Source organism: Mauremys reevesii, unplaced genomic scaffold (assembly GCF_016161935.1).
Source record: "Mauremys reevesii isolate NIE-2019 unplaced genomic scaffold, ASM1616193v1 Contig2, whole genome shotgun sequence".
Lineage (NCBI taxonomy): Eukaryota > Metazoa > Chordata > Testudines > Geoemydidae > Mauremys > Mauremys reevesii.
The window spans coordinates 1,896,409-1,908,625 of record NW_024100826.1 but is presented as its reverse complement, the minus strand read 5'-3'; the positions used below and the strand labels follow the sequence as shown (position 1 = coordinate 1,908,625).

The window sequence follows — 12,217 nt, the reverse complement described above, 5'->3', positions numbered from 1 at the left end:
TTATACAGCTCAGGATCACATTAGCTCTTTTGGCCACAGCACCATGCTGGGAGCTCATGATCTGCTGATTATCCACCACTACCCTTAAATCACTTAGTATCACTATAGAGTCTAATAGTTCCTATTATGACCAAGCACGCACTGTTGTTATTTATTTGTATTAGTATAGCGCTTAGGAGAGCTAGTGTGACTGGGGTCCCAGGAAAGCCAGCTGCGGTTACTCAATTAGGGTGAACTGCAAAGAATGGGGCAGACAATCCCCAAAGCTGGTGGTTATTCCAATACTTAGATTTACCAAACCAGCACAGAACAGCTTCTAATATAGCTCACTGGTTACCCAGAAGTCAACAACACAGTTCTCTTAAAGTAACCGAGCCTCAGGCCTCCACCTAGTTACCCAAGTCAGACATGATGAGGATTAATGAAAATCTTATTTGCCATATAAAAAAAAAAGGTTATACCAATCCCAAAGCATCGGACACATTACATCCCAGGTTAATGAATATTCCAGATCTTACCCAAATACACGCTTACAGCCAATTCTTATTAACTAAACTAAAATTTATTTAAAAAGAAAAGAGAGAGAGTATGGTTAAACAATCAGTATACATACAGACATGAGTACAATACTTGATGTTCAGATTCATAGCAGAGATAGTGAGCTTTGTAGTTGCAAAGAGTTCTTTTAGAATTTAGTCCACAGGTTATAGTCCAATGTCTAAAATCATACTCAGGGTGTTCCAGCTTAACTGAGACCTCAATTTTGCGACACAAACTTCCCCTGATGAAGCTTAAATGATGACAGGATCAGGACCCAAGGGTCTTTTATACAATGTTCTAGCATCCACTTGACTATACAGTCCTAGGTAAACAATGAGCAATCAGGGCAACTTGGGTAAGTGCCGTGAGCTTCGCACTGCCAGGAAGCTTCGCAGCCACCGATGGGATCAGAAATGGCACGACAAGCAATACAAGAAGGCCCACTTGGGTACTGCCCTGAAAGCCAACCCCTTCGGAGGAGCTTCCCATGCGAAGGGAATTGTCCTGGAAAAAGTTGGTGTAGAGGCTAAACAGCCCAATTCTGCCATCAGGAAATGTGTCAGAGTTCAGCTGATCAAGAACGGCAAGAAAATAACAGCCTTTGTTCCTAATGACGGTTGCTTGAACTTCATTGAGGAAAATGATGAAGTTCTAGTTGCTGGCTTTGGTCGGAAAGGTTACGCTGTTGGTGACATTCCTGGTGTCCGCTTCAAGGTTGTCAAAGTAGCCAATGTTTCTCTCTTAGCCTTGTACAAAGGCAAGAAAGAGAGACCACGATCATAAATTCCTGTCATGCCATCTAGGCTACTAATAAACTTCAGTTTGATTAAAAAAAAAACAAAAAACTTTGAAGTAGGTCTACTTTCTAAGCATCCCTGGTAATTATTCACACAGATTAACATAAGGCAATTGCCTGTTTTTCCACCATTCGCAGATGATCAGCTATACATTTCAAAGAGAGATGAATACAGCGATATCCCATGTTTACAGTTCATTTCAATGCGGATGTTCTTTTGCTCTCTGAATTAACAGAATACAGCGTAGACAGGGACTGTTGATTACATTGTTGATCACTACCAATATATATGTAAATACAGAAAAAAACATAAATATTATCTCCCCATATGTCTTTAAGGGTTGAATTTGAGTCATTCATCCTGCAGGACACTTAACCCTTTCTGGCTGACTGTCACAGCTAGTCATGGAGCAGATGCCTACTGTGCTTGAAGCTGGACAAACACAGAACAAAAAGAAGGGCCCTGTTCCCAAAAGTTCACAATATACATTTAAACAAGAGACAACAGGCAGAGACAGACAAACCTATGGGGGAGCACAAGGAGACGACAGTGGTCAGCTCAGCACACCAGTAGGCTAACTGTTGTCAATTGTTTTGCAGCCATTGTGGCTAAGGACAGTTTGAGGGAGACTAATGAAATAGGGCACTCCTCCAACACGGGAGGGGCAACACGGGAGAAATTGCTTGTTGGAAAATTGGGCTAGACAGTTCCTGCCCCAAAGAACCTACAAACAAAGGGAAACTGAAGCACAGAGCAGGGGAAGTGACTTGCCCAAGGTAACCCACAAGGTCAGTAGCAGAGAGGGGAATGAAACCCAGGTTTTCTGGCTCCCAAGTCAGTGCTCTAGGTACTAGGCCCAACTGCCTTCCATGCCATCATCTCTAGCCTCACTTACACAAGGTGTTTGCTCTGTTGTTCTCCCTCACCTGTCTAGTCTTTTGTGGGTTACAGACACCAGTGGTAGATTTTCCTAGCCTCAATGTGGGAGGGGCATAGTTGGAGGAGAAGGTAGGATGCTAATAAGCCTCCTTTGAAATGGTTCTGATCCTGACACCAAGCCAAGTGAGTCTAGCCGGCCATTCCACTTGGCCATTCCATCCATTAGGGATGTAGCTTATGGACTCTTATCACTCACTCTGAGGCCTTGTCTACACTACAAAGTTAGGTCGACATAAGTTGCCTTGTGTCAGCCTGTTTGTGCATGTGTCTATGCTCAAATTTGTCCCTGGCCGATGTAAGCACCTGGTTATGATGACGTGATAAAACCACCTCCCTGAATGGTGGTCAACCTACTGAGCTTGACACAGTGCGAGTGTAGACGCTACCCAACCTGTGTCAACCCTAACAGTCCTCCAGCAACTGTCCAGCATCGCCCCATTTCCTGTGACAGTGACCGTTCTGGTCACAGTTGTGAACTCCACTGCCCAGAGGTCATGGAGACCAAAGGCCACACCCCAACCCTTGAAACACCCCAGGTATTTTTGAAATGCCTTTTCCTGATTGCCCTGCCTGGCAAGCATACCTAGCAGCTCTCCCTTCTTGTGTGCAACTGCCCAACCGACCATGCTGGTTCCACGCACTGGTCGCACTCCTGCCTGGAGTAGACTGAAGGTATTGGATCTCCTGGGCCTGTGGGGAGAAGAGGCTCTGCAAGCAATCAGCCATAGAAATGTGGACATCTACGAAAATAGTGAAGTGGGGACACAGGCAAAGGAGTGCGAAGGATCAGCAACAGTGCTATGTGAAAGCAAAAGAACAGCACCACAAGGCCAGGGAGTAAATCTGCTGAGCTGCAGCTTACAACAAGCTGCATGCCATACTTGGCGGAGACCTCACCAGCACCTTGCAGACCACTGTGGTTAATGTGGAGGAGCCAAAGACAGAGCCCCCTGCCATGAACAGCGATGAGGAGGAGGTAAATACAGCAGGGGGCTCCAGTCATCCCATAGGCTGGGACCTGTCTGAAACTCCACCACAGTCTAACCAGTTGAGGCAGCCAAGCACAGACGAGCCCAACAGAGGGGAAGGAACCTCAGATAAGTGTGTGCATGCATTTCCCCTTGCAATGGTTAAATTTAAAGATGGATCCCCAGCCCATCCCCAAGCCAACAAGACACAAGTATTGACTTTTCATTGTTTTACTTGTACAAGAAGAGGTAGCGTTACTAGAGAAGTAAAGTTGATATCTGCTTTTCATTCCCTTGTAGGGTTAGGTGGGGGCATTTGGAGTAGTTTGTTTATGAACAAAGGAATGTCTCCTGACAGATCCTGATGAAATTTCATGGAGATACTCTGCAATCCTCTCCCGAAGATTTCTAAGGACGGTGGTAGGTCACTTTTCCATGCCACTCCATAATGAGTTTGGCTGGCACTATTGCAGAAAACAGGCTAGTGGCATACAGGCCTGGATAGCTTTGGTATGCCAGCAGCACCTGTGCTCTCTGCAGCCTTGTTACCCTCTCGAATAAGATATCAGCTAAAATCACCACCGCCTGAAGAAAACAGTGCCAATATTCAGTGCCATTGTCCTATATTTGTATCCATGGACTAGGGACTGCAATTTTATTGTTTAATGCAAGGGAAATTCCTTCCCCCCACCTTGCCCCTTGATGGGCCATACTCACCAGGGCTAGGGCTGGAGAGGTGCTGTGCAGAGGCACTCCAAAACTGAAGTGTCAAAAAGCATGTCTTATCAAAAGTTTTTATGGGAATAAGGGAAGGGAGTTTTGAAACTTATCTTCCACTTTCTATTGTGACTGTAAATCCAATGATGGATCTATCTGTTTTTATCAGCGGCTGCTGCCATGGCAGCCTTGAGAAGTGTCCCCTCCATAGCTGCAGAATGCCAGACCCTGAGGAAGAGAAGAAAGAAGACTGCTAGGGAGGACACGTTCAGTGAGATCCTGCAAGCCAGTGCTGCACCAGACTGCAGACAAAAGGCCTGGAGGGCTAACTTGGCAGACGGCATGAAGAAGGAAAGAGCAAACAGGAATCCCAGCAGCAAAAGGAGAGGGAGATGCACCAGGATGTGTTGTATCTTCTCAGGCCCCAAACCCAAGTGCTGCAGACTCTGGTTGACCAGCAAGTTCAAAAATCCCAGGTTGCCCACCCTTTGCAGTCCTTGGAGAACTCCCTGGTAGCAGCTTCCTACACCAGTGGTTTTCAAACTGAGGCTCATGACACAGTACTGCGATTGGCCGGACCTGCAGACAGGGCAAGTATACACACCGGCCCGGCCCACCAGGGGCTTTCCCTACACAAGTGGCAACCCCTGTTTGAGAAACCCTGCAGCACTGGGTTGCAGAATGGAAGGCAGTGGGTTACGGCGGCTCTGCTCAGCACCACCGACCGGGCCGTTAAAGGTCCTGTTGGCAGTGCTGCCTGGATAAGGCACGCTAGTCCCTACCTGTTCTGACACCACACTGCACCCCGGCTGCAGCCAGCAGCAAGTCCAGCCCCAAGGCAGGAGGGCCACAGGGCTCGCACGCTGCCCCTGCCCCGAGCACCAGCTCCCCACTCCCATTGGCCGGGAAAAGGCCAATGCGAGCTGGGGGGAGCCTCTTGCACACCTCTGCCTAGGAGCTGAACCTGCTGCTGGCTGCTTCCAGGGCGCAGCTCGGTCCGCAGCGCAAGGACAGGCAGGAAGGCTGCCTCTGCACTCCCAGCTGCACCACTGACCAGGAGATGCCTAAAGTTAGCCCATGCACCAACCCCACGCCCCAATCCCCTGCCCCACCCCTGAGCCCCTCCCAAACCCGGAACCCCTTCCTCCACCCCAACCCCTCATCCCCGGCCCCACCCCAGAGCCTGCACCTCCCGGCCCAGAGCCCTGACCCCCTCCCACACCCTGAACCCCTCATTCCCGGCCCCAGACCTGAGCCCCTCCCACACCCCAAACCCCTCATCCCCAGTTCCGTTCGGTCGCAGGCATCAACAATTTTCTTCAACTGGGTCGCCAGAAAAAAAGTTTGGAAAGCATTGCCCCATGCCCGCCAACATACCACATAGCATCATGGGCCGCATCCCTACCCCTACCACTCCATGCCAGGGGACAGCAAGGAAAACCACAGCTTCACATATGCCAACCATGGTTCTCACAGGTCAGTGTATGTGTAGCCACAATGGACTACATTTGTGCACTAAATGTACAGAAATGTTTGCTGCCTTTCCAATTTCAAAGTCCCATTCCATTAATTTATATTTAAAGTTTGTATGGCATTGCCTGTTGTTTTTTGCACATTGTTTTTCTGCACTGTTTTTGCACTCAGTACATTTCTATTTATGGAGCATAAAATTATCTTTTTTTAGTTCACCACACATACTGCCGAATGCATAGTGGTACTCAAAGCACATAGTTGTTGTAAATATACAGCAAGCACCACACAACTCTTAGGGTTTGGAAAAGTCATATTTATAAATGTACAGCGAGCGCTAGGCAGTTCCTAATGCTCCAGAGCCAGAGACCAGCCCAGCACAGAACACTACTTTGGCTGACAGTTAAAGGGCTCTTTCAAAGCCTCCCTCACCTGCATGACTCCATGTTGAATTCGTCTAATGGCCCTTGTGTCTGGCTGTTTGAAGTCAGCAGACAGCCGCTCCACCACCACCCTTGATTCTGGCAGCAGCTTTTCCCCCTTTGCCTCACAGATATTGTGCAGGACACAACAGGCAGCTATAACCATTGGACTATTCTTCTCATTGGTATCCAATCTAGTGAGCAAACACACCAGCATCTATTCAATCTGCCAAAAGCACATTCAGCTGTCGTTCTGCACCTACTGAGCCAATTGTTGAATTTTCCTTGGTGTTGTCGAGGTGGTCAGTGTACAGCTTCTTGAACCACGGGTAGGCTGGATCCCCCAGGATCACTATTGGCATTTCAACATCACCAAAGTAATCCACCAGTTGGGAAAGAAAGTCCCTGCTTACATCTTTCTGAACAGTCCTGTGTTCTTAAAGATGCGGCTGTCATGCACCTTCCCTGAGCAGCCAACACTGATGTCAGTGAAGTGTCCCTGGTAATCCATACTTGCAAAACCACAGAAAAGTTAATATACTCTGTTGATATACTCTGTGGTGAGGTGGTCTGGTGCCAAAATAGGGATATGCATGCTGGCTATTTCCTCACTGCAGTCTAGGAACCCCATTGCTGCAAATCCATCCACTGTGTCCTCATTGGTGAGAGGTACAGTCAGGGTCAGATTTAGTTGCAGGTGACCCAGGTGACTGCCCGGGGTGCTGGGCTTAGGGGGTGCCGGGCTTGGGGTGCTGTTTTGTTGTTAGTGACTGTGATGGGGTTCACTCACCACTGTGGTGCCTTCAGCTGGATATCCTGGATTTAGCTCTGTTCACCAATGCACCCTCCTCTGATGGTGCCTTGGTGCCATCACTTTTGTTTCAGGACCAGTGCCACTCCCAGGACTATGGTATCCTCTTCAATGACTCTGTGCTCTCCCCTTCTGGGGGACAGTATCACAGTCCCTCAGTCCAGCCACTTCCTCAGTGGTGAGTTGGGGCTGGGGGGATCCAGGCCCACCCTCTTCTCCAGGTCCAAGCCCAGGGACCCTGTAGATGGCCCCACTTGCTGCATCCCTTCCAACTCCTCTGTAGATCTCCCTGGGCCACTTCCCTGCAGCCCTCCAGCAGCCTCTTTGCCCTTGCCTCAGGGCCTCAGCCTGCAGATTCCTGCAGCCTGCCAGGAGCTGCCTTTATCTCCCTGGGTCTCTGCCTGCAGCACTGCTATATCCAGGGTGCTTGCTGCCTTCCACCTGCAAGGCAGGCTGTCCTCCTCCCTCCTCAAGCTCCAGGGAGTGACTGAGGCTGCTCTGTACTGTAGGTCTTCCTATATGGGCCTGCCTGGCCCTGATTGGCTGCTCCTATAAGCCCTTCCCTAATTGGCTGCCTCCTGTGCAGCCTCCCTAGGGCTCTATTAAGCCCATATGCGCCAGTGTAGGGCAGAGGCCCCCATCACAGTGACAAAAGGGAAAATAGAATGTTTGAAGTAAAATGTTTCAGGTATTCTGTATGTGGATTAATTTTTCACTAACCTCCTAAAATGTTCTGCACCTTTGTTGAATCTTGTTCAACTTTCCAGACTTTCTGAAAACTACGTGTTCTTTGAACTTCCCTCAATGTTGTCAGCTATGCCCTTGCGGGTATATAAGGGGCAGAGCGTTGCCTGTCAGTCAGTGAGATATAAGAATGAAGTGAAGTGAAAGCCCAGCTGCAAGATTGTGAACCTTGTTTTATTGTGAAAGTGTACTTGTGTTTTGACTTGAAGAGTGTAAGTAGCGACTTATAAAGGACATATTTAATGATATGCCAGAGAACCCCTACAACTTTTATGAGAAGCGGCCTTGATTTAATTGTGGCCAACAGAGATAACAGATTTCAAGATGCCATCTCTGATGCCCAAGAAATTATGGAAAACTTAGCAATTGAGCCTGTCTTCAAGGAAACTCGTATTCATCAGAAGAAGAAACAGTTTGGTTACGAGGACAGAAATGGGGTGATAGGAAGCTCAGAAGAAAAATTCAAGAAGGAGTTTTTCGCTTGCTCACTGACACTGCTTGAGTGTTAATTGAAGAAAGGTTTGGACAAATGAAGCACCATAAAAAGACCTGGGGTGGAGGGGGCGGGTATGCAGTTGTATGACCTTAGGAAACTGCCCGTGGACAGGAAAACACTCTTGAACAATTGACACATTGGGAATGTTCGGATGTCAATGATAAAGACCTCTATGTCGTATTGGACAACATCCGTCACATTTTGCAACTCAGGAAGCACTCTCCACTCCAGGTTCTCCAGTTCATTCAAGATGCAGAGTTGAAGGACATTTTTCCTAATGTGTGGATAGCTTTGAGGATTCTGCTCACGCTGCTGGTCTCAGTCGTGAGTGGTGAGAACAGCTGTTCGAAGCTCAAGCTCATTAAAACATATTTTCGATCAATGACGGCCGATGAGAGACTGACATTGCTTGCTATTTTATCGCCTGAAAATACCATTGGCCAGTTTTTGGATCTTTCTGATGCTGTGCTTCTGTTCACAAGGGCAAAGGTGAGAAAAGTGCCCTTATATATGGCATGAATAAATACAAATTTACAGATCCTAACATGCAAATTTATAATTTTATATGACGGGGATAAATCATTCATATGTAACGCTGACAGACCCCGGTCATTGGCGGGTGGGATCGGACCTGGGACCTCTGGAGCTTAGTGCATGAACCTCTACCACATGAGCTAAAAGCCAACTGGCTCATAGCTAAGGCTGTGGAGCAGGCTCATTTAACTCTTCCTAAGTGGTCTCAGTGCCACTAGATGGGACAGAACACCACACCCAGGAGGTGTGTGGGTTACACATGCAAATCATGCATCTAAGTCATGAAATAGACTACAAATGCATAGACAGAGGGGTGAAGGTGCAGGCTGGAAAGGGCTGTGAAAGGGGGATACTCCATGGTTACAGCACCCCTGAAGCTGGCCATTAACTCCACTGGAGCTATGGCCAATTGACATGAACTGGGGGTCTGGCCCAATGTCCCTCTGTGATGTTTGGCTGGGTTCTGTCTCTGCATGTGGCCCCTCACACAGCAGGCAGCCTTTGCTGGCCCTTGGTGGCCTCCAGCTGAGCTGAGCCTGTCAAGTTCAGTTCTTGGAGGTTTCCCTTTCATTCACCATTCTCTGGGGAGGACGGTGCTTGAGAGCTGGCGACTGACCTTCCAGATATCACGGTCAACCTACCCTGCCTACTGCAGTGTATCATTCTAAGGAGTTCTGCCCCCAAACCCTTTCATTCCAGATCTCCCCCACTCACCAGACTGCTCTTCTCAGAAGCAACTCTGGGACCCAATCCTACAATGTGTCAGGCACCCTCAGTGATCTCAAGGTGAGGAGAGGGGCCCGCAGCACGATGAGAATTTTATTCCAGGAAGTGTGCACCCAAGGAGCACTGGATTGGTCTGGTCTGGGCAAACAGGGCTATTAAAGGAGACGGGCTCTCTCCCTGACCCTTTGGGTGCCAATCAGTGCTTGCAGACGTGTGTGAGATGGGTAGGAGTCTACCAAATTAATGGTCAATTTCATGGTCATAGGATTTTAAAAATCGTAAATTTCATGATTTCAGCTATTCCAAGCTGAAATTTCAGCTGTGTTGTAATTGTAGGGATCCTGACCCAAAACGGAGTTGTGGAGGGGTCACAAGGTTATTGGGGAGGGAGGGGTTGCGATACTGCTACCCTTACTTCTACATTGCTGCTGGCAGAGGCGCTGACTTCAAAGCTGGGCATCTGGCAAACAGTCACCACTCTCTGGCCACCCAGCTCTGAAGGCAATGCAGAAGTAAGGATGGTAATACTGAGACCTCCCCTTGCAAGTCCCTTTTGGGTCAGGACCCTCAATTTGAGAAACGCTGGTCTCCACCATGAAATTTGATCTTGTGTGCTTTTACCCTATAGTATACAGATTTCACAGGGGTAGGGTTGCCAGCCCTCCTGGTTTTGCCAGGAGTCTCCCGGAATCGGGCTTGATCTCCTGGAGGCTACTGAAGTCAAACCGGGAGATTTTAGGCCACTGGCTCCACAGACCTACCAGAAGTGCCTGGCATGTTCCTGCAGCCCCTGATGGGGGTGGGAAGAGGGGGCAGGGGGTCTCAGCATGTCCCGAGTGCTGACGCCGCAGCTCCCATTGGCCGGGAACTGTGGCCAATGGGAGCTGAAGGGTGGTACCTGCGGGCACGGGCAGTGTGTGGAGCCCCCTGCCCACCCCCAAGGAGCTGCAGGGACGTGCTGGTCACTTCCGGGAGCGCCGTGGAGCCAGGGCAAGCAGGGACCCTACCTTAGCCCCACTGCGCTGCCACAGTCAGACCTCACGCCGCTCACCCCCACCCCGTGCCCAGGTCAGAACCCCTCCCGCAGCCTAACTCCCTCCCAGAGCCCGTACCCACACCCACACCCCCCCTGCCCCAGTCCCGAGCCTCCTCCCAGAGCCAGCACTCCACACCCAATCCCACACCCTGAACTCCTCCTCACACCCCAACCCCTGCCCCAGCCCTGAGCCCCATCCAGCACCCAAACTCTCTCCCAGATCCCACACTCCTCACTCTTTCCTGCACCCCAATGTCCTGACCCAACCCTCAGCCCACTCCCAGAGTCCACACCCCTTCATGCATCCCAACCCCCTGCCCCAGGCTCAGCTCAGAACCCCCTCCCACACTCCAAACCCCTCGGCCTCAGCCCAGATCCCACACCCCCTCCCGCACCCCAACCCTCTGCCCCAGCTAGGTGAAAATGAGTGAGGGTGGGGGAGAGTGAGCGACAGAGGGAGAGTGGATGGAGTGAGCAGGGTGGGGCCTCAGAGAAGGGACGGGGTAAAGGTGTTTAGGTTTGTGTGATTAGACAGTTGGCAACCCTACATAGGGCGGGGGGCGGGAGACTAGATTTTACAGTCTGTGACGTGTTTTTCATAGCCATGAATTTGGTAGGGCCCTAGAGATGGGGCATGAACTGAGCATGCTAGGGTTCAGCCAGTACACCGATGTGATTATAATGCAGACATGAATAGAGTAAACCCCAAGGACCACTTTTGGGTGAGGAGAGTGGAGGGGCAGGTGCCATCATGGGGGGCCAGTAATAGTCAGGGCTGGCTTTAGGAACTGTGGGACCCGATTCGAATAGCTGGCGGCAGTCCAGGTCTTTGGTGGCACTTCAGCAGTGGGGGATCCTTCCCTTGCTCCGGGTCTTCCACGGACCCCCCACCACTGAAATGCCGCCAAAGACCCAGAGCGAGTGAAGGACTCCCCCGCTGCCAAAGTGCCGCCGAAGACCCAGACTGCTGCTGGGTGATTAAAAAAAAATTAAAAATTAAAAAGCTGCCTAAGGCGCGGGGCCCTCTTAGACACGCGGCCCGAATTGGGGGAATTGGCCTAAAGCCGGCCCTGGTAATAGTACATGCCTGGCAATGAAGAACTGGAGAGAGGTCACTAATTCGTATCATGGAGAGGCCATCAAAGTGCAATTTGTGGTCACTACCAATGAGGGAGTGAGGGAGGGAGCGGGGAAGGGATTAGAGTGTGCTGGAACTGGTGAGAGATTGGCATAGACAGAGGGGTGAAGGTGCAGGCTGGAAAAGGCTGTGAAAGAGGGAGACCGAGAGAGGGGGGACATTTAAAAAGGAAAATTTAAAAAAAAATAATTTTGTTCTAAGCAGGGAAGGAGGCATTAATCTGCCCCTTATAAGAGGTGAATCTAGGTGTGGCTGGGACTCAGGCCTGCTCCCTGTCCAGCCATGCAGGGTCTGCACCCCTGCAGCCCCTCCTGGCTAGTCAAAGCTGTGGCTCCACTGAAAGCACTCAGGTTTTGGGAGGTGCCCCCGAGTCCCTTAAGCCCATCAGCAGGCATGTGCAGATGAGCAGAATGTGGGTGCGGAGAAGCCGCTAGTCCAAGTGCTCTTGTCCTGGGATTTTGGGAGTTGAGTCATCCCCTATTTGGAAGCTAGGGGTCAGATTGGAGCGAGGGGCAGTGTGTGTGTGTGTGTGGGGGGGGTTTATTAAAGCTCCACACAGAACTCCAACCTCCACCCAGTATCCCAGTGTAGCTAGGTGCTCAGCAGTGAAATAATTAACACTGTTGCTGTCGTTAGGTTCCATGAACTCTGCCCCTCTGAACTCCCTGCACAAAGGGGCCTGACTCAGGGTTTCTGGGTTGGGGCTTGGTGTTGAGTGGCACCTACACCAGGGCCCCTTTCACGGGGGCTGTGGGGCGTGGAAAGCGGCTGTGGGCATACAGGCCCCTCTCTGCAGTCCCACACCCTGCAGGGCTCAGGCACACCGACGCCCTTCCCTCCGCCTGCGGCCACAAAACTACAGCCCCCAGCAGCCCATGC

The 12,217-nt window shown here is 50.3% G+C and overlaps 1 protein-coding gene across 1 annotated transcript; it reads left to right on the top strand.

Annotated features, from left to right (window-relative positions):
* The first annotated feature begins 873 nt into the window (after positions 1–873).
* On the top strand, positions 874–1,367 carry LOC120393393 (40S ribosomal protein S23-like). Its single transcript, XM_039517891.1, has one exon. It carries the CDS (start codon positions 874–876, stop codon positions 1,321–1,323), a length of 450 nt encoding a protein of 149 aa, XP_039373825.1. The 3' UTR covers positions 1,324–1,367.
* The last annotated feature ends 10,850 nt before the right edge of the window (positions 1,368–12,217 follow it).